The sequence below is a fragment of the Cervus canadensis genome, chromosome 1, assembly GCF_019320065.1.
Source record: "Cervus canadensis isolate Bull #8, Minnesota chromosome 1, ASM1932006v1, whole genome shotgun sequence".
Classification (NCBI taxonomy): Eukaryota; Metazoa; Chordata; class Mammalia; order Artiodactyla; family Cervidae; genus Cervus; species Cervus canadensis.
In genome coordinates, this window is record NC_057386.1 from 122,445,287 (window position 1) to 122,467,578 (window position 22,292).

The window sequence follows — 22,292 nt, forward strand, 5'->3', positions numbered from 1 at the left end:
GGTTCTGTCTCCTCCATTACTGCACCCACAGCCCCTGGCACAGAGAGGTTTGATAAATGTAGGTGGACATGAATGAATCAGGGGACCTGTCAATGATTCAGTCAATGTTTAAGTGCTCAGGCTGAGAAACTACAAGGCTCTAAAGGAGCACGCAGGTAGCCTGAATACTCAGGGCAGGCTGGGAGTGAGATGCCAGGGGCTCTTAAGTTTCAAGCAACCCAAGGGGCACCCACCTCCTGCACAGGTGGGCAATGGTCTTGATCTTGGACCCCACCCACCTGTTAGCCAGAGTGGCAAGAACTTTAGTCTTTTAGTCTTTAGTCTCCATCTTTGTGTGACATCTCCCAGTTTTAAAATATAGACAATTGATTCCATTATGCACATAGTAGGCTTATTAAGATGTGGTCATGGGCAAAAAATATATGCCTTATGACTCAGGCATGCCAAAATTCAGGGGAAAAAATGATTGTTTTCTCTGACTGAAATGACTTGCTCCATAATGGTGTTGGGGAAAAAAAAAAAAAAAACTTAGCTATGTTATTAAAGGTAGCTTAATATTTTTCACTTTTCGAAGCAGTCTTTTTCAGACAAGCGTCTGTCTGGGCTGATTCACTTCTCTGTAAGCATCATGTCCCCTTCCTTCCTGTGATGGTTTTGGCTTCAGGGGAAGCCCCTGTGTTCCCTGTGGGGCAGAGAATGGGCTTTGGAAGAGGTATGCCTGGTCATGGCTGATCTTTGGGGGCACACTTGTGCCCACTTCTGAAGTTCGAGATCCCCACATCTCATGGCCGATTCATCCAGCTGGTGAGTCAGCAGTCTAGAGGGTTGGGAGAAATCCCTTTAAGGAAAAGACCACAACCGAGAACCACTGACTCCAGGCAGCTCCTTCCCTGTGTCCATCCTGCTGTTTTCACTTCTCACCATCCCCACTGATAGGACCCCGGCACAAGCCACCGTGCTCTCTCCAGCTGAAATTATCGCAGCACTTCTGTCTCCTGGCCCTCTTCCCCTGCCATCAGCCATTCTCAAAACAGCAGCCAGAGGGCTCCTTTGTAAGAGGTCACATCATGTCTTGTTTCAGCTCAGAATCCTTTACTGTCATTCACAGAAAAGGCCAGGGTCCTCACACTGGCCTGCAAAGCCCCTGTTCTCTCTGCATCCCTCCCTCTCTCCTCTTTCTGTTGCTCACTCCACTCCAGCCACCGGTGCCTCCTTGCCATCTCTAAAACATACTCCCACCTCAGGACATTTACACCTGTCACTGCCTCTCTCCAGAAGGCTCTGCCCCAGACGGATGAAGGGCTCACTCCCTTCCACTGCAAATTCTTATCAAATGTCACCTTCTCAGTCATGCCTGCCCCAATCATTCCATTTAAGATTGCAGCCCCTAGCTCTCCCAGCCCTACTGAACTCCCCTCTCTGTTATTCTCCCCATAGCATGTATCACTTACTCGTGGGAGTGAGGGGGTGGGGAATGGGTCAGCAAACTCCAGCCCCTGGGCCCCCAAGCTGGTTTGGTAAATAAAATTTTATTTAAACCCTGCCATTAACTTACTATTTACATCATCAGTGGCTTTTATGCTACTAAGTAGTCAAGATATGGACTGAATGCCCCACAATAGCATAATTGTTTGTCTAGCGGGATAAGAAAACACATCCAACCCCTCATCTAGTATATCAGTGTACCACACAGCTGCCCGACTGGTCTTATGTGTTCTCTCTGCTCGTTCACAAGAATAGATGCTCCATGAGAGAACGGGGTCTTACATGCTGTGATTACTGGCTGCATCTGGGACCTTCACCTTTCCAGCTGAAATTACTGGCTGGTCCATAGTCGGTGCCTAGTGATATTTGCCAAATAACCCCTCGCGAAAGATGTGGGCAATTAAAACCGCTCCTTGTCATTCACTCTGCTCCTGCTTCTGCTTCAGCACATACGGCAGTGAGAAGACGAAGAAGGCAGCGGCTGAAGTCATCCTGCGACCGTTCACCCCCATGCACAGCTGCATCATTTCACCCTCCCTGCCCGAGGCCCGCGTGTAAGTAGGCCCACCTTGGGCTTGTTTGCTTCATGCCTTGTCATTCGCAGCCAAGGTCAAATGACTCAACCAGCTAACAGTCATTGGGAGCTATTCCTTTGTCCTCTTGAAAGGGACAGGGAGCCTGGGGCCAGCAGCACTATGTGGCGTATAAAAATAACAGAAAGCAGACATGGTGGCTTAGAGCTAAATGGCAATCCAGCTGGGACCGAGTCATTCCATTCCTTACCAAGCCATACGCTCTAATGTCAAATAGTTTGCAAAGCCTGATAAAATCTATCTACAGCGCACGCCTGGCGGATTTCTCACCCGAGCCTCTAGGGACACGTTTTCCCCAAGACTCAGGGAGTTATTTCCCAGAGAAGCCCCCACTGCCTTCTGAGCCAACCCCAGGCACAAACTCATCATAGTATGGTGTAACAGGGGCTCAGCAACCCTCCAAGGAATACTCAGGCTTTCCAAAACCTTGAATCTCATTCCCCTCCTATCTATTCCAGAGAATTCTCAGCCCAGCTTTTCCTTTCTCACTAGTTAGCCCTTTTCAACTGGGAGAATTCAGAGACAGAGATTAAGGCAAAACTGCTCAACCTCAGCACTACTGATATTTGAGGACAAATAATTCTTTGTTGAGAAGGACTATCCTGTGTGCTGTAGGATGAAGGATACTGAGCAACATCCATGGCCCCCACCCACCAGATGCCAGTAGCCAACCCCCCCCCACCCCAGCTCTGACAACCAGAATGTCCCCAGACATTGCCAAATACCCCTGGGGGCACAATCACACACACAGGCACCCCCAGCCCCCTCCTATAAGAACCACAGCTTTAGGTCAATGGGCATGGGGCAGTGGATTCTAGACTTCTCTTTCTGCTCATTTGTCAAATATTTGTTAGGTCCCAAAGGCATGCACAGTAAAATGACACTACTGACTGCTCTGGTGGGCCCTGTTCCACTCAGTCCTCTCAGCAGCACTTTTGTGTAGGTATCTTATTAGCCCGTCCCTGCAGATGAGAGAACAGAAGCTCAGAGAGGTGTAGTAGCCTGCCCAAGGTCACAGAGCTCAGCTTGCCACTGCACTGGGGTGTTAAACCAAGTGTGTCTAACTTCAGAGCCTGATCTCTCACCACCACACACTACACAGAAGTATATCCCAAGGTTTTACCTCTGAGGAGCTCATAATGTATTTGGACTACCAGGTCTCATGTACTTAAAGAGTAAAGTAATAGAAGACTAAAATCCTAGGACAATGTGGCAAGTCATTAATAAGAGCATTTATTTTGTGGGTGGATAATGCCACCATTACCAACACTGTTGACATCATCATCACCGTCATCATCACCAGCACCATTGACCGTATCACCGTCCTCCTCATCACCATCGTTATCACCATCAACACCAACACCATCATCACCACCACCACCATGTATTTGGACACATTCCTCTCCCTTACTAGTGTTTCCACTTTTCATGAGCCCCACTCCCCACTTTTCTCCTTTCTCCCTTTGATGGATATTATGACTGCTTTCATCACAGAGTTATTTGTTTAGGGACATTCCAACTGGCGCCCTCAATTGGATGTTCTTAAAACATCTCTTTACAAAAGTAAGTTTTGCAGTTTCTCATAATGACCCTTGGAAACACTTACACTTCCATATGTCTCTCCATGGACAAACCTTCTGAACCCAAATGGTGTAAATCAGTGGTTCTTAGGCTTTTACTTGGATCTGAATCATTTGGGGATCAGGACTTGGGTGAGGGGAATGGCAAGGTAAGGAAATGCCTGGAAAAACACATATTTCTAGGTCCCAAAACGCATTTCCTTTTATCTGAGCAAATAGAGGTTTACATCAATTGCAGAAGTCACTGGAGTTTTTTGCTCATCTTCCTTCAGTGCTAGATGGGGAAACTGAAGCCCAGAGAGAAGGCAGAGCCTGCCAAAATTCTCACAACATTCTCACAAAATTCTCCCAACTTTTAACTCAGACTTTGGTGTCAGGTTTGTTGATGATGAGGATTGTGGTGGTGATGATCACAGTGGTGGCTGTTATTTGTTATGGCCTCGCAACCTCTTTCCTAGAGGGAAAAGGGACAGGCAATAAATATTTCAGGCTTTGCAGACCAGATGATCTCTCTGGCACCTGCAGACAGATATCTGTGGGGGATTGGTTCCAGGACCTTCCGCACATACCATAATCTGTGATGCTCATGTCTTTTATGAATATAAATGGGAGTAGTATAGTCAGCCCTCTGTATCCACAGATACAGAGGTTCAGCTGTACTTTGTCGCTGCATCATGAACATTACAGTGAATGGATGATGGGGCCATGTTCCAATAAAGTTTTATTTGCAAACACAGGCACACACTCCTGCAGTAGACTGAAGGCTGACCCTTCTCTTCCTTGGCTATTAAAAGGCTCTGGCTGCATTTGAAGACTGTAACAGTAATATGTTGCTGTATGACAGAGCATCTCAAAGTACAGTAGCGTGAAGCAGCAACCGTTTATTGTTCAAAGTCTGCAGGTCAGCTGGGTGGGTCTGCTTGTCTGGATCAGTTCCGCTGGTCCAGGCTGGGCTTGCATGTGTGTGGGAAGCTGGCGGCAGGCCCATCCAGGGCAGCCTCACACCCAGGTCTGTTGGTTGGTTGGTGGCTGGGGTGGCAGGAGGGACCATCACTGTCATCACGCAGCATGCTAGCTGGACTTGTTGCATGGCTCTCAGGAAGGGCTCCAAGGACGGGAGCCTAAGCACTCAAAGCCTCTTAAGGCTGAGGCTCAGAATGGACCCAAGGACCTTTCCTCTGTGTCCTACTGGCCAAACCAGATATCAGCCACGCCCAGAGACAAGGGATGGGGGAAAATAAAGATTCTACCTCCCGATGCGAGAAATGCCAGGTCACACTGTAAAGTACATGGAGGCAGGGAGGCAGGGAGGCAGAATCCAGGCAGTTTTGTCATCATTCTACCACAAAGCACTGGGCAGAGCCTGCTAGGTCAGTTCTCAAATTCCGAGTCTTCACACCAGCCGAGGTGGATTTCAATCCCAATAAGAGTGATCCCAGAACCGGCTGAAAATTCTAAAATGACTACATGGGGATCAGTTCAATGATGCCAAGGAAGACTGGACCTTTATCTTTAAAAAAAAAAAAAAAAGAGAGAGAGAAAGAGAGGTGAGATGCTGTCTGCAGGAAAGAGGACATCCCATCCTTTCCTCTCAGAGCTGACTAGACTGTCCTTACAACCCTTCCTAAGCAACTGTGCCTGCAGCCACTGTCCTGGTTTGCCTGACAGTCAGCATGGGGTGCCTTGTATGCATTTTCTGATTTTTCTTAGTAAAAGGACAAAATGTTGTTTTCTTCTCAGGGATGTAGATACCCACTTGTATTCTGGTTGGTATGGCCATTTCAATAGAGTGGGCTGCTTATTCAGGTACACTGACCCCTGGGAGCTCTCCCAGAGTTCTGACCACTAGGATTTTAGAAGCAGGCTTTGTGCACCCTGGTTAGCGTTTCCATCTATTATGCCCCACATTTAAGAAAATAAATGCTTTCTCTTTTAATTTGATAACATTCAAGATATTGTGCTTTGCCCTGACAGACAATCACTATGAAAAAGGAACAATTTCTATCAAGCATGTTTCTGGGGACCCTTTCTTTCTGTCTCTCTGGTTTGCTGCATGTGAGATGAGAGATCATTGGGTTTGAGACACTTTATTTTTTCAGTAAGACCTTATTTTTTTTTTAGAGCAGTTTCAGGTTTAGAGTAAAATTGAGTGGAAAGTGTAGAGATTTCACACTTACCTCCTCCCTCTGCCCAGCCTCTCCATTGTTTCCATCCCCCACCAGAGTGGGCTATTTGCTAGAACTGATGAACCGACAATGACACCTCATAATCACCCACAGCCCCTGGTTTACATTAGTGTTTGCCCTTGGTGGTATACATTCTATGGGTTTAGACAAATGTATAACGACATGTATCCATCCATTCATGTATTATTCAGAGTATTTTCACCGCCCTAAAAATCCTGTGTTTACTCTGCCCATTCTTCCCTCTCCCCATCCCCAGCCCCTGGCAACCACTGATCCTTTTACTTTTCCGTAGTTTTGTGCTTTCCAGAACGTCATGTTGTTGGAGCCACGCAGTATGCAGCCTTTTCAGATTGGCTTCTTTCACTTAGTGATACGCTTTTGAGGTTTCTCCTTGGCTTTTCATGGCTTAATAGCCCATTTCTTTTTAACACTGAATAACAGTCCATTGTCTGGACATACCACAGATAATTTATCCATACGTCTCTAAAGGTTACTTCCAATTTTGAGCAATTATGAACAAAACTGCTGTAAACATTTGTGCACACATTTTTTAAGGCACTTTTTATAAATGGAAAAAAAGGTCCACACCCATTGGATGAAACCCTGTTCTGCTGAAAAGAAAGGGAGGGCTCTGCCCTGTAACAAGAGACATCAACACTGTGTTGATGGCTAGAACACAGATTCAGGAACCAAACTATCTGGGCCCAGGTTCCAGCTTTGCCATTTGCTGCCTTTTTGACCTTGGGTAATTTCCATGACCTCAGTTTCTTCATCTGAAAAATGGGGATACTGATAGTACCTTCCTCAAAGTGTTGTTACAAGAATGACTTTAATTAATGGATGGTAATTAAAAACAGTGTCTGGCACAGAGTAAGTGCTCTGTGGGAAGTGTTTATTATTATTGTCATTTTGCTGGTGTTGCCACTCTCCTCTGTTACCTCTGTGGTTGTACACATAAGAATTGTGCCCAGATTTTCAGCTCCAGAAAATGTCAGATCCAAACCAGTTTATTCCCACCATATCCCATTTAGTAATCAGAAATGTATTGAGCCTACTCTGTGCCTGGCACAGGATTGCCTGTGGTAGACAATACTCTGTAGCTCCATGGCTTGTGGGCTCGGGAGACAAGTAAACAGGTAGTTATGAGACAGCAGGAACACAGTGTGTATGGACAAAGGGACACATTGTAAGGGTAGGGAGGCTTTAGAACCTCCTCAGAGAGAGGAGGCTAGAGAAATCAAGGAAGGCTTCCTGCTGGAGGTGACATCTGAGCTGAGACCCAATCACCGAGAGGCAGAGGAGAAGGAGGAAAGGGAGTGTGTATCAGGAGCACAGAACAGTGCTGAACACCTCACGTCACCTTCACTGGAATGATTCCCACCATTATACAGATGAGAAAACTGAGAGTCAGGAAAATTAAGTACTTTGGCCAAGACCACGTAGCCAGTAGATGGCACAGCGAGGGTTTTAACCCAGTGCAGAGGAGTGCGGCAAGCTTGTGCTACGGAGCAGAACTGCACCAGGCTGCAGATGGCAGCGCGGTGGGGGCAGGGAGACTCCAGCCTGAGAAGGTGGACAGTCTCTCCCATGTGACGGGTGTTGGTTTGCCAAGGCCACCATAACAGCACACCACAGACCAGGTGGCCTAAACATTCCCGCACAGAAATGTATTCTTTCACAGTTCCGGCGGCTGGAAGCTGAAGGTCAAGGTGCCCACGTGTTGGTTTCTTCTGAGTCCTCCCTCCTTGGCCTCAGAGTCTGTCCTCTGTGAGCATGTGCTCTAGTATTCATGTGCCACACCGCCTCTTCTCATGAGGACACCAGTCAGATTGGGTTAGGACCCACCTTAATAGCCTCATTTTAACTTCATCACCTCTTTAAAGGTACAGTCATAGTCTAAGATGCTAGAGGTTAGGACTTCAGCTTGTGAATGGAGGGGGACATTGTTCATTCAGATGGTTTGGGGAGTTTGAAGATTTTAAGCAAGGGAAGGAGCGGGCCAGGTTTGTGCCTATTCCTGTCCCTTGCAGAAGTGAACCGAGACTCACCTGCCCCTTGTCCGCCTGTGATGCAACAAAAAAAGGGATGTCTGCCCAGGGTCAGGCGCATGGCATAGCCACTGCTGCTGTTGGCACCCAGAGCTGCCAGCATGCACTGACCCTGTGGGGATCAAGATGGTATAGGGAGGGAGAGAAAGGGGCAGAGGACTGTGGACTTGCAGTTTCTTTAAAGCAGAAGGGAAACAAAGGAAGGAAGGGGCTTAGCAGAAAAAGAGAGAGCGAGCTGCTGACTCTAGTTTTCCTAACACCTGGTGGACACGTCCACCCCAGAACATGGGGGCTGTGAGTGGGGTGCCTGGAAGCAGCTCCCCTGCATGCTGAGTGACTCTCTAGGATAGCCCTGGGCCAGCTCCACACTTGAGCCCCAGGGCTCAGGTTCTACCTCGGGAGCCAGGCCTTCCTGGAAGCTGGGGGGTGGATGCCTGCAAGCCCCTCTGAGCACCAGGCCCAGGAACCCTGGGGAGCATCGATCAAGCCAGGAGCAGTTGCAAAGAAGAGCACTTACACAGGTTCTAATGGAGACTCTGGCGCATTAGTGGAAGAGGAGGAACCAGGCAAGGAGGGGGTGGCTAGTTAGGACTCCCCCTCATTTCCAGGAAGAATGCAGGCAGTGAGTTAACCCTGTGCCAGCCTTGCTCAGGGTGGCCACTGCACTGGGCCCAAACCAGCACCTCAAACAGAGCTCAGGTCCACAAAAGAACAGTCTCTGGGATTAAACAGATGTAGGTTCAAACCCTCACCAATCCTAGTGTGACCTTGGGTGGCTCACTTTACTTCCCCAAGGCCCTTGTCTGCAGAAAGGATGGTGTAGAGGCACCCTTTATGGGGCTGTCGGTAGCGTTAAATAGGATACTCATCCCGTCTCTGTCAGCAGCACGTTGCGTGACCCAGAGCACGCTGACTGCCCCTCTCTGAGCCTCCGTTTCCTCTTCTCTAATATTCATATGTGATTTATATCCAGCAGGGTTTAGGGAGAATTAAATACCGTGTTAGACGGTTAGGTAGCATCACCGACCCAGTGGTCATGAATTTGAGCAAATTCTGGGAGATGGTGAAAGACAGGGAGCCTGGCGTGCTGCAGTCCATGGGGTCGCAAAGAGTCGGACACGACTGAGCAACCGAACAATAACAACAAACCCTGTGGGTCAAGTGTCCTCCTCAGTGTCTGGTCACCATAACACAAATTGCCCCCAAGTCACAAAATACAGGTTAAACCTATTTTTAAACAGTGTCTTAGTTACACTTTCAAATAATGTATTCGGTGTGGTTTTCCTCAACATCCAGCTACATCTGGGGGCAAAGGATTTATAAATTTAAAGCAGTGAGTCCAGTTGTTAATTGGAGTAGGGGGAAGGGAAGAAGTACAATAAAGACACTAGTTTCCCTGTGTTTCCAGACGTTTCAGACACTGCTAGTGTATTTATTGTATTTTTATCGGATGAATAGTTGGATGTCCATTTCCTTCAATCCTCTTGTTTGCCTGAGTCAAGACCTCTGGCTTTAGGACCCCTCCTTTGTTCTTCCCGCTGTGCATGCTGACTCCCAGTAACTGGTGTGGGGTCATCTCATGTCTGATCATAGTTCTGCCGCCTGGCCCAGTGACCTGCACAGGCTCCTCACCTCTGAGCCTCAGATCCCTCACCTGTAAAAACGGACCCAAAACACAGCTCAGGAGCCCATTGCAAAGCTTTACTGCTGTGCACAGGAGATACTGCCACACACCCAGAGCCCGGCGACAGCCCTCCAGCCAGGAGCCAGCACAAGGCCTGCCTCTGTCGCCCCCGTTGTGAAGAATGTTGCTCTAACAGGATCCCCCTGGGCTCCTGCCCTCTGTCTTCGCAGCGAGCCCATCTTCCGCCAGCTCTGCGTCCTCCACTGGCTCCTGGAGGCCCTGACTATCGACCACAGCCACCACACCATGAAGCCTGTGATCACCTGCTGGAATCCCAAGTAGGTCTCAACCCTTCTACCTGGGCGATCGGCGGGGCAGAAGCTCCTGTGGGTTCCCCCGTCCTTCTCCTGTTTTTGGAGGGGGTAGTAGGTTGCTTTAGGAATTCTATCCTGTTGGGTCCAAACTGCAGCAGTGAGAACCCTCATGTGCATGCTCTCCCAGCATCTCTCCCCAGTTCCACCTGCAGTGACATCACATCGGAAGCTCAAAATCAGTCAGCCAGGGCGAGAGTATTCACACCACAAAAACTGGCTGGCCAGCCATCCCAGCCCAACTCAGCACAGCTAGGTTCTCTCCAGCTCTCTTCCTGGATCCTGTCTCCCCAGCACTGTTCATCATCTGTTTCCCTTCCTTTTTCCCTCCTGTCCCCTCCCCATCTACTCTTCCCACTCTCCATGTTTCCCCCTTTCTCCTAAGGTTTGTTTTCTCTCGCTGTTTTTTTAGTGTGTATTGAAAACTGTTTCTCCACTTGGACCCAAGGGAATATTCTGTGTTCAGGTCGCAGGAGCAGCTGACTTTGCTCAGGCAGAAGCTCCAGCAGCTGTTATCTAAGCCATGAAAAGTGTTAGATGTGTCTCCACCAGAGAGCAGGGCTCCTCAGCAGCCTTGAGGCCACTGTCTCAGGAACTACGTGGCACATACAAGGCAGAGCGAGGAACAGGCAGGCGAGTAAGGTGTTGTTTCTCTAAGGAGAGTCAAGTTGTCTGCAAGAACAGAACCAGAAGCGTTCTTGTAAGGATTAAGCAAGATAAAGTATGTGGAACATTCGGCATGATGTCTGAGGACACAGCGAGTGCTCACTAAATGATAGCTATGCAAGATTAAAATCCCGATTTTAAAGAACGGTTAGGGATGTGACTGTCAATACCATTGAGACTTAGGGCAAGGGAAGACATACACCTCTGAGCAGAATTTTACCAATGGCTGACAGCTATGTTCCCCGGGTGAATGGACAAACATACAAAGAGATGGAGAGGGAGGGGTGGAGAAGCTCCATGAGTTCAAGCCAAATCTGGTTGTGAAGATGGGCAATCCAGGGAATGACCCCATGAGGAAAATAGCAAGTCTTCAGTTCTCCTGACAGATTTTCTGAGTTGCCACTACCAAGCAGCAAGTATCTCCTGATACTGAAGTGCTTGAAACATAAACCCTGAGTCCTGACACCCACCATGCATTTTCCAGAAGGAAACATCCATCCTCTGGGACCTGTAGTTCCCAGAGGTTTCGCTTCTGTTAGACGTAATGACGGCTGTAGGTCTAGTCCCTGCCCCCTTACAGATTTTATAGAAAGGAAGTGGGGTGATTCAGTACCTCAGAGTGGACTTTCTACAGGCAGCAAAATTCTACTGACTGGCAGCAGGCGTGCTGCAAACATAATCTTTGTTCATCGCAGGAAGATCCCATATTTGGGTAGATGGGTGGGTGGTTGGGAAAATGGAGAGATGCAGATTTTAGGATGTCCTTCTGAGTTGTGTCTGAGTCTCTGCTTTATTTAGAAAGGAAAAAAAGAAAAAAAGGTCTTCCCGATTTCATCATGTGGCAATAGAAACACATTATCATTTTCTAGTATCTTCATTAATTCTACTTCTAGCAAGAGAGTTTATTTCAGTTGACAAGATGATCAGGTCCAAACAGAGCAGAAACAGAGCCTTCAATAATGAATGCGCTAATTACCCTCCTCTGAGAGATGGAAGCTTCTGTTTAGGCAAAGTAAGACTTGTTTTATACATGAAGGCCCACAGATTTTTATTCAAACCTTTGGGGCCAGCTGCATTTCCAAATTGTGGTGGTGTTTTTTTTTTTGTTTTTTTTTTTTTTTCTTTTTTGGCATTTTAGAATGGAAATATGGGACAATATACCATATAGAGCATTTTACTCCCAGAGGGAACTAGGACAGCACCCTATCATCAAACATATTTCTGCAGAAAAAAAAAATGAATATTTACACTAAAAGGATACTCAAGGTAAACAAAGGTCATCAATAGTCTTCCATCAGTTCAGATCATGTTTTGCTGCCAAGTAATTTATGAGTTTTTGTTTTGTTTGTTTTCAAGACCCTTTGGATTTTGGAATTGAATAAAGGGTTGTGAACTCATATTGGTTTTATTCTTATTAGAGACTCACTTTCCAAGGACTGATTAGAAACGAGTGGACCTTTACAGAGAAGCAGACAAGGCCCGGTGTAAGCAAGCGCTTCAAGCCTTAGTGACACCTCTTCTTAGTCCCGCTCAGTGGGAAAGAACAGGGCAGACCCCAGGTCAAAGAGGGGAGTGAGAAGTTACCAGTTTACCTTAAGGCCCAGGGTAGGAGCTGTTCCAGCTGCCCTGAGCCTCCATAGTCAGGTAATCGGTGCTCTGCCCTGGAGCTACGTGGGCAGAACAGTCAGGCTTGTCTTATTGCCTCAGCTGTCCCAGAGACACCATTGGACCCACTCTTTTTTTTCTTCTTCTTCTTTTTTGACTGCATTGTGCAGCTATAGCAGTGAAAGCCTGGAATCCTGACCAGTAGACCACCAAGGAATTCCTGGACCCACTCTTTTTTTTTTTTAAGATTTATTTACTTATTTTAATTTTGGCCTTAGTGGCTCTTCACTGCTGCATGCAGGCTTTCTCTAGTTGTGGTGAACAGAGGCTACTGTTCATCGCAGTGCATGGGCTTCTCATTGCAGTGACTTCTCTTGTTGCAGAATATAGGCTCTAGGCACATAGGCTACAGTAGTTGCGGCTCAAGGGCTCTAGAGCATGGGCTCAGTAGTTGTGGCTCATGGGCTTAGCTGCTCCATGGCATGTGGGATCTTCCCAGGCCAGGGATCAAACCCATGTTCCTTGCCTTGCAAGGTGAATTCTTAACCACTAGACCACCAGGGGAACCCTGGACCCACTCTTAATTGGAGACTCCAGATGGTTATAATTTTTACTTTCATTAAGAGAGTCCAGACACTCAAGGGCTAGGCTTCTAGGCCCAAAGAACCCACCGCCTCCTTTAGAAAAAGATAGATGCCTTTCTACATATAAAACATTTCAAATATGACACAGGTACCTAATTCTAGCCACTGTGTTATAAGGAAACTAGCTGTCATTTGAGTGCTTTCTATGTCAAGCACTGGTCAGGAGATGTGACCTCATTTGAGCCTCATTCTGACTTAAAAATAAGGAAACTGAAGCAAAGAGAATTAAGTAACTTGCTATAAGTTACACAGCTAGTAAAAGTCAGGATTTGAACCCAGGTAGCCCAGAAAGTGAAGAGGAAATAAAGAGCCTCTTGATGAAGGTGAAAGAAGAGAGTGAAAAAGCTGGCTTAAAACTCAGCATTCAAAAAACTAAGATCATGGCAGCCAGTCCCATCAGTTCATGGCAAATAGATGGGGAAACAATGGAAACCATGACAGACTTTGTTTTCTTGAGCTCCAAAATCACTGCAGATGGTGACTCCAGCCATGAAATTAAAAGGCACTTGCTGCTTGGAAGAAAAGCTATGACCAACCTAGACGGCATATTAAAAAGCAGAGACTTTATTTTTTTTTTTGCCTACTGCCAAGGTCCATCTAGTCAAAGCTATGGTTTTTCCAGCGGTCATGTATGGATGTCTGAGTTGGACCATAAAGAAAGCTGAGTGCTGAAGAATTGATGCTTTTGAACTGTGGTGTTGGAGAAGACTCTTAAGAGTCCCTTGGACTGCAAGAAGATCAAATCAGTCAATCCTAAAGGAAATCAATTCTGAATATACATTAGAAGGACTGATGCTGAAGCTCCAATACTTAGGCCACCTGATGTGAAGAGCTGACTCATTAGGAAAGACCCTGATGCTGGAAAAGATTGAAGGCAGGAGGAGAAGGGGACAACAGAGGATGAGACGGTTAGATGGCATCACTGACTCAATGGACATGAGTTTGAGCAAGCTCCAGGAGGTGGTGAAGGACAGGGAAGCCTGGTGTGCTGCTGTCCATGGGGTCACAAAGAGTTGGACACGACTGAGTGACTAAAGAACAACAACAAACCCCAGATGCAAAGCATCTGCACTTAACCACTAAATGACTGTTTCCTCTGTTTCTAGCTAAAGCCCAATTAATTTAGGAAATAATCCGGTATCAAAAAAATAAAAAAGGATAACTCATTATGAAGTATTATTTGCCAGGATATAAAAAGGGACCATAACTTACTAAGATCATATGACATGTAAATATATAATTTCCTTTAGAAGAAAAAAGCTAGTCTACATTTATTGCTTTGCAACTAAATTTTTGTTGTTTACCTTAATACACGGGGATTATCTCTCAATGTCAAAACTTCTTTTAATAACTGTGGGGTTTATCAACATGCTTAACCAGTTCTCTCAAGATCTTGAGTATTTGCCAGATTGTCACTTAAAAAAAAAAAATGCAGCATTGTTCTGAACAACACACATAATAGTAATTATTAAACTAAGTTGTTTTCCCCTTGTCATGCATCCCCACCACGCCCACCCTGGAAAGCCTCATTTTCCTCAAACCTACTTTTTTCAGGCACTCCTGGGGATACACCCGTGGGAAAAACAGACATTGTCCCTGCCCTCTGGAGCTTCTATTCCAAGGGAGGTGGTGGGGAGCAGCAGATAATAAACATGTAATAATCAAGATACCTTGAGATAGCAGTGGGCGTCATGAAGAAATTGACAGGGTGATGTGATAGTGACAGGGTAGTGGGGTGACTTTTTTTTTTAGCATCATGTAATTTTATTTTATTTTCCATTTATTTTTATTAGTTGGAGGCTAATTACTTTACAATATTGTAGTGGTTTTTGCCATACATTGACATGAATCAGCCATGGATTTACATGTATTCCCCATCCCGATCCCCCCTCCCACCTCCCTCTCCACCCGATCCCTCTGGGTCTTCCTAGTGCACCAGCCCCGAGCACTTGTCTCATGCATCCAACCTGGGCTGGTGATCTGTTTCATCCTTGATAATATACATGGGGTGACTTTTAAGTTGAGTTGTCAGGGGAAGACTCACACAGAAGGTGATGTCTGAGTGAAGTCTCTGATGTCCCTGCTCTGGTCTAATCTCATCATCCTCCCGCTCCTGTACTCAAGCAGACATCTCTACGGGGGCAGGAGAACATGGCTGGGTGGCCAGAGAGCCTATCACTCCAGAGGTGGGGCAGGCACCCTGGCCAGGGAGAGCCCGGGAACTTTGACCTCCAGCCTCTCCCTGCTACAAAGTCAGCAGGTACCTCCGTCCTCCATCTCAGTCGTGGACTCGTGAACATGTCCTAAACCCACCAGCAGACCCTCTACCCTCAGAAGCAAATGCGGATTCAGAAAGAGTGAGTGAAGCATTTGAGAGAATTACCCAGGTTGCATTGTGGATAGATGTCTTTAAGTAGCAGCTAGAGTTAGAAGAGATGCAACAGTGCTCAACAACCTCTTCCCTTGGTTTCTAGCCAATAGAATCCCCCAGAAAGCTTTAGGAGGGAGAGACTGTGGTCTGAAGATCATAGCAGCTTCTCCCCCATGGATGTGCCTGAGTGCCTCCTACCCACCACCAGCACCTCCTCCATACCACACTGAGATGTCTGTCGAAAAAAGCGCATGTAGTTCATATTCCTAGTTCAGCTGTATTCAGTTCTCCATACAAGGTATCCTGCCAAGCTCTAACAAGCCCATTCCTTTGCATCTTCACTCTAATCATCCTCTGACTCAGCTACTATTTCCCCATTTGACAGATGAAGACACTGAAGCTCAGAGAGGGTCAATATTACAAGAAAATTGCACATCTCAGAAGCAGCAGGACAGGCAGAGGACTCAGACAGCTGGTCCACCAGATTCTTAAACCCACAGTTAACTACCTGGGTATACCCCTTTTCCTGGTTCTGATGCTCAGAGAGACTGGCCTGAGATCACACAGACAATAAATCAGAGCTATCAATTAGGTCAGGTAAATTAAGCTGCCGGGACGATCAACCCCCCCATTTCAGCCACTTAGCACAGTCCAAGCTCACGTCTCGCTCACCCCGTACATGTAACCCACTCGGGACTCCGCTCACCTCCGTCACCTGGGGGCCCAGGCTGATAGGAATCCCATCTCATCATAAGCTTCCCCGTCAGCACAGCAGGAGAGGGAGTCTGACATGAGCTGCTGCTGCTGCTAAGTCGCTTCAGTCGTGTCCGACTCTGTGCGACCCTATAGACGGCAGCCCACCAGGCTCCCCCGTCCTGGGATTCTCCAGGCAAGGACACTGGAGTGGGTTGCCATTTCCTTCTCCAATGCATGAGAGTGAAAAGTGAAAGTAAAGTCGCTTAGTCGTGTCCAACTCTTCGCGACCCCATGGACTGCAGCCCACCAGGCTCCTCCGTACATGGGATTTTCCAGGCAAGAGTACTGGAGTGGGGTGCCATCTGACTTGAGCACTGGCCCTTAAAGCATCCTCCCTACAAGCCACAGGTCACTGCACTCATTTTTTTTTTTAACAAAGCAAGTCACAGAGCTACACCCAACTTCAGGGAGCCAGGAAAACCTGGGCCCCCGGTGGTGGAGGGCACTGGCTGTGCCTCCGGGCCTTGGGAAGGGACACCAGCCTGCCTGCCCCCATTGCTTGAGGTGTGTGCAGTCAGCCCACTGTGGACGACAATGCTCAGGTTATTTCCTTTTCTCTTCCTACTGATCCTCCTGTTTGGTTTATTTGCTACTGAAAATGAAACATCAGAGAGACCAATCCTGTCTAACCAGGCCCTTTCTTTATCAATGGCTTTGCAAGAGCGATGCTCAGGGCTTTTGAAGATCCCTGGGAAGCCTGCTGCATTTTTAGGTCATTTAACCTGCTGCCTGAAGTTGCAATAGATTTCGGGTCGTCTTGGAAGTCTGTGTGAACGAAAAACCTCCATCTTCCCAATTGGGTCTGAATATTTAAGATTTTGAAAGCTTGGCCGGTACCAGATTTAATTTTAAAGGGGAAAGAGGGGCTGCTTTTGAACTTCAAGAAGAAGGCTGGAGGCACAGCAGGGGCTGAGTTAGCAAAGGGAAAAGGCAAGAAAAGCCCTGTGGTCTTGAAAGAAAACGCTCCAAAGCAGAAACGCTAAAGCTTCCAGTTGGTGAGCCTTAAACCAGACTTCAAAAGCGCCGCTAGTTTAAATATTGTTTATAGGACTGAAGTATCGCTCCTTTCTCTGGCTGGATTTTGAATATTCCCTGATTTGATTACTCGGGGGAGAGGCAGGCGGCATCAACGTTAAATGAGCTTCACTGTTAATTATTCAGAGGGCTTTTTATTGTGTAATCAAACATAAAGTCTTACAAAAAGCTTGAAGGCACATTCTCACTCCACCCTCCGCAGCCCAACTTTCACCCTGTATACATTCCTCGGGCATCGAGGCTGTGAGCTGGGAGATGCCCAGCAAGGCTCTGCCAACAAACAGCGCACACATCCCCCTCTCCATTGGGGCTGGTAAAAGCCTTTGATTCTGCTACTCAGGCCCCCATGCCACAAAAACCAGTCAGTAAGTAAGGTTCACCTTGGTCTCCTATCTGAGCATCTCCCCTGACCAGCAGCCCCTGATGAGTATAGATTCCTGTTGGTGCCTCCCTGACAATCAAACTGGTCTGGCTGTCTCATTCTTTCTAGTCCCTCCTCTATGCTGAGTGACAGCCAGCCAAATGATTTGAAGGCTCCCAGACATCTAAAAATCTTTTCTGCAGGGAAAAAGGAGATAAACGGATGGATGGATGAATGGAGAGATCAAGAGATCAGTCAATCAGTTGTTACAAAGGTAGAGGTCGTTACTGAGTCTTCCAGCTTGCTTGTCAGCAGAGGCTCCACCACCCTGTAGCCACAAGTCCAAAATCCAAAAGGCTCTGAAAACTCAGTTTTTTTCCCATAACTCAGTTTGGCAGCAAAATCTGACATGAACCAAACAGATCTGGTGGCAAAACTTGAAGCTATTTGTAGTCTTTATCCCACCTTTATTACACCTAGTGTAAATATTCATATATACTGCTGCAGAAATGTTAACATGTTTAATTAAAAGGTGGTGCTTCAAAGCCCACCACTGGAAGGATTATGTTAATATGTAGTATACATACAGCATATTTCCATTGCAAAATGCCAAAATTCTGAATTTGGCAGCACATCTGGTCCCATGGGTTTCAGACAAAGGGTTCTAGGTAGGTTACTTTCCAGACCTACTGGGGCTTCAGTCTTCTACTCAGAAAGTTACAACCCATGAGGGAAGATCCAGGTTTCCTGGGACCTGAGGTTTATTCAGTTGGGGAGAGGGGCACTTTAAGAAAAAGAATACAAAGTTAAAATGCAAAAATTAGGTACAGGGCCCTGGAGGGACCCACTCAAGGAATGGTCATTAGATCCATTGTAAATATGCATCTGGGCGAGTGACTGAAGACCCCAAGTTTGTTTTCTCATCTGTAAAATGAGATGATAAATGTCTGCATCACAAGGTGATGTTGAAGTGATTCAGCGAGAATGCCCAGAAACGTCTTACATGTAGGGTTGTATAGAACTTTCACTCAGTAAACTCCAAACCTGTGATTTTCATTGTGCAACTCATCTCACAAGCTTCCCCCAGCACCCCTCCCCATAGCAAGCACACCCAGAAATTCTCTCTGTGTCACTCAGAATTATCCCTGATGTGAGACCCTTAGGCACCAGAGCAGGCAGAGATTCAGAAACAAACATGCTTTTCAGTTCACCCCCAAGAGGAACCACAGACCTGCTCTGGAGTCTGCTAGTGGACCCGAGTCGAAGATGCAGATAGATGCAGAACGTGGACAAATACGCTCCACCTCCCTCAGGCCCTGCCCAGCAGGCTGCGGTCTCTCCTAACCTGGATTCCCACTCACAAGACCCTGGCCATGGAGAACCGCCCCTCCCACTGTTTCCTGACTACAGGAGGGGGAAAAATCACAGCAGAGAAGTGCCACCATCCATCACCGATTTATTGCTTTTCTTAAAAGTACTTGTAATAAACTGAGGCTCTAGAAACGGAAAACTCATTAAGCTGTTTCTCACTCAGGGACCCAGGTGGAAGCAAAAGCACAATAAAAAAAATCAATAAGGACAAGTCCATGGGACAGAGATGGGAGCACTTCGTCACAGCCCCGAAGGTAACCGTTTACTCACCATTCTCCCATCTGGTTACCAACCCCAACTTGGCGGGGAGGCGGTTTCTGCCAGTCTTTTCTCTAATGGGATTTTTTTTTTTTTCTAGTTGGTTCTCTGAGTGAAGGGAAATCAGAACCTCATGCTGTTGGATGGCTTTTGTGAATTTTAATTAAAATGGTTATCTGGGGATTGTAGAAGAAATGTCATTTGGCTAGATACCACTTCACAGAGGAGGGGAGGAGTGGGGGAGTAGCTGCCTATGAAGATGTCACCAGGAGGAAATGGATTCACCTCGCTCTTTAGCTCTATATTTCTAATCAATAACAGTCATTTCTCTTTCTCTCTCTCTTTTAACTCAGAAAACAAGAAATGAGTGATTGAACAGACAGGGCTTTCTACAAACTAGAACGTGGGTCTCTTATTAAGAGAAAATCCAGAGTTCTGTTCTTTTCACTCGAGTATTCCTAACTCCCAAACTCATCCATTTAGCAAACAAGCCCCATAATAATAATAATGGCAGGAGTAGAGCGCTTAAGGCAGTTGAGAGAACACACAATGAGATTTTTGTTGAACCTGTGCCCCAACCCACAGAATGGAAATAATGTTGGTTTCTGCCCATTTCTCAACATTAGCAAAGAACCCCAGGAAACAATACACAGTCTCACTTTGAAAATGTTAAAATGCTGTGCATTATTGTGGTTATATAGTTTTTAGAAGCCACTCTGTAAACAGAATTACAATGGGCCTGGTTCTGTGCTAAAGAAGCTCTTTAGGTGTATTAGCCAGTCCTGTCCTCCTGATAACTCCATAAGACACTATTCTTATTTCCAGGTAGGAGATCATAAAGTTGGGGCTCAGAGAGGTTAAGTAATTTGCATAAGCCATGCAGAGCCAAGAGTTAACTAATCCTGGGTCTGTTTATTAAACCCTGTTTATTAAACACCAAGCTCTTCAAAAGCATGTTCTCTCTGGCATCGTGATTATCATCGCCCCTCAGGAAGTTTCACCGTTTTCTTGCTTTTTCATCAGAGCACTCCTAGATCTGAGAAGTAGAGCCTTTGTTTTTATCATAGAAAGTTGCTATGGAGATACGATGTGCATCTGTATCCAGAGATGCACAGAAAAAGCGGCAGAAGCCACGAACCTTTTTTTTAAAAAAAAAATGTCCTTCAGGAATATTTCAACTATAGTTGGAGGAGGGGTGAGCGAATCACTGCACTTGAACTCTGAGTTGAAATCCCTCCTGGGCAAGTTTGTGGGTCACACTCTAGGCTGCAGTGTGCTCTGTCCTGAGGGTGGGGAAGCACTGAATCAGGAGTCAGGAGACCCAGTTTAGCCACTGTGAGCCAGTTCACTGCATGGCATTGGAGAAGTCCTTTCCACTCTCTCGGCCTGTTTCTCCACCTGCAGAATAAGGACTTTGAAAGAGAGGCTCCAGGCAACTTCCACAGCAATCAATATTCTTCTTTAAGTGTAGAGCTCACCAGTGCCAGGGCAGTGATCCTCAAGGACTGGGGAAATTGCCTAAATGAAAAGATGAGGCTGGCTAATGTAGTAGGGAGTGGGGAGGTCTATGGGAAACAAGAATTCTCCTGCACAGCTAAAGGAAACAACCTCTGCCTAACTCTACTCATTTCACCATGTGAAAATGGGATCCAGAGCTTATTTTCAAGAGACCAGTAACCTCAGTACTTCATGTGAAGATATCCCAGTTTGTAGAATTCTGAGCAGTTAAACATGTCTCCCCATGGGCCGCCAGTTTGAAACCCCTGCTTACTAAAGCATAAGGAAACCTTTTCCTTGTTTTGCCAAAAAGCAGCCCCTCCTGGGTAGAGAGACAGCAGCCAATTAACACCACTCTTCGAGTGAAATACCAGACACAGAGAAGAAGCATTTGGGGATTTAAGTCAACTCAGGGAGAGTCAGTTCAATAAAGGGCAAGCAGGATGCCGAATCTGCCTATCACACATCCCCCCACACACATTTTATTCTTCTGCCACTCTCAATTAATCAGAAGTGTCAGCTCTTCACTTTGGATTTCCTGGCTGTGGCTGTTAATTGAATTTTAATTAATGGCAACTTTAGGAGCACAGAATGAAATCCTGTTGCAAGGAAGATGTACACAGAACTCTGTGTGTGGAAATCTCTTCTGTGATCATCCAAGCCCATCCTCTCTGTTGTACAGATGAGGGAGTGGAGGTGGGGGAGTGACCTGCTCCAGGCAAGTCCCCGGGCTGTGGGTCCAATGCTCATTGCAAGACTCCAGGCTGCCCTGGTGACACAATCTGTCCAGTCTTCAAAAATGACATTGATGTAAAAGAGTCTGGTTTCCAGAATCAAGAATTCATGTTGTGCCAGGTGAGACAGGAAGAGCTGACTTCTACAGGCGTTACCCCAGAGCTCTGATATTCTCTCTCCTTAGGGGGGCAGGGAGCAGAGGGGCCCTCGGACGGTCTGGCAAGCTCTTGTCCAGTTGCAATGCTGTGACTAACGGGACACTGCATCAGGCTGCTAATTTATCAAAGGGGGGAGCATGTCAGCTTTGGGCATTTGCTTTTTCTTTATCTCAGTCATTTTGTAACTTCATATACTCCCTTGGAGATCTGGTTAAACCCAGTTTGAACTCCAGGTCCCCAGGCTGTCACATTCTGAAACATTCCATCACTTGTGTGGCATTTCACTGAAGGTTTGTTGGGGGAGGTGGTTTTCACAGGGAGACATCACATCTTAAGACCCACAGCCTTCTCCCATCTCTGTTCCCCGACCTTCTCCTTGCCTGTGTAATGGAGAAATCCCTTCCATATTCCAGAGCAGGGAGGTTCCACCTACACTCAGGGCCCCTGAAGTAGTGATAGCTTACGGTGAACAGTGAAGAAGATTTAGCTTCGGGACCGGGGGCCAGGCTTGATCACTCAAGAGATTTTGTATAGCAGAGTTTTATTAAAGTGTGAAAAGGGACAGAGAAAGCTTCTGACATAGACATCAGAAACAGGACAGAGAGTGCCCCCCTTGCTAGTCTAAGTGAGGAAGTTATATACTTTTTTAATTAGTTATTACACTAAATTAAAAGAATGTCTCAAGGTTGTAAAGATCTTACTAGACCCACTCCCATAATTTATATTTTAAGATAACAGGATTAGCCAAAAGGTTTTCAGCAAGGAGAAACTGTCCTCAAGCAGGATACATTGTTGTTATATAATCCTTAGTACAGAGTTTAAACTGAGTTGTTTGTTGTGTAATCATCAGTTCTGGGCTTAAAGAAAAAAAACATTTTATGTGACTAAGACTAGGAAATGTAGAGGAAAAAGAAAAGATGTTTGTCCTTTCGTCCTCCTTGAGAATTC

The 22,292-nt window shown here is 46.5% G+C and overlaps 1 protein-coding gene across 2 annotated transcripts in view; it reads left to right on the forward strand.

Annotated features, from left to right (window-relative positions):
• CCDC60 (coiled-coil domain containing 60) overlaps positions 1-22,292 on the forward strand; it is a 174,504-nt gene that overhangs the window by 131,865 nt on the left and 20,347 nt on the right. For both annotated transcript variants that reach the window (XM_043440303.1, XM_043440312.1), the window contains exons 4-6: positions 1,932-2,039; positions 9,747-9,854; positions 18,860-18,950. In XM_043440303.1, the coding sequence (XP_043296238.1) occupies positions 1,932-2,039; positions 9,747-9,854; positions 18,860-18,950 (307 nt within the window). The remainder of the gene's footprint in view (positions 1-1,931; positions 2,040-9,746; positions 9,855-18,859; positions 18,951-22,292) is intronic.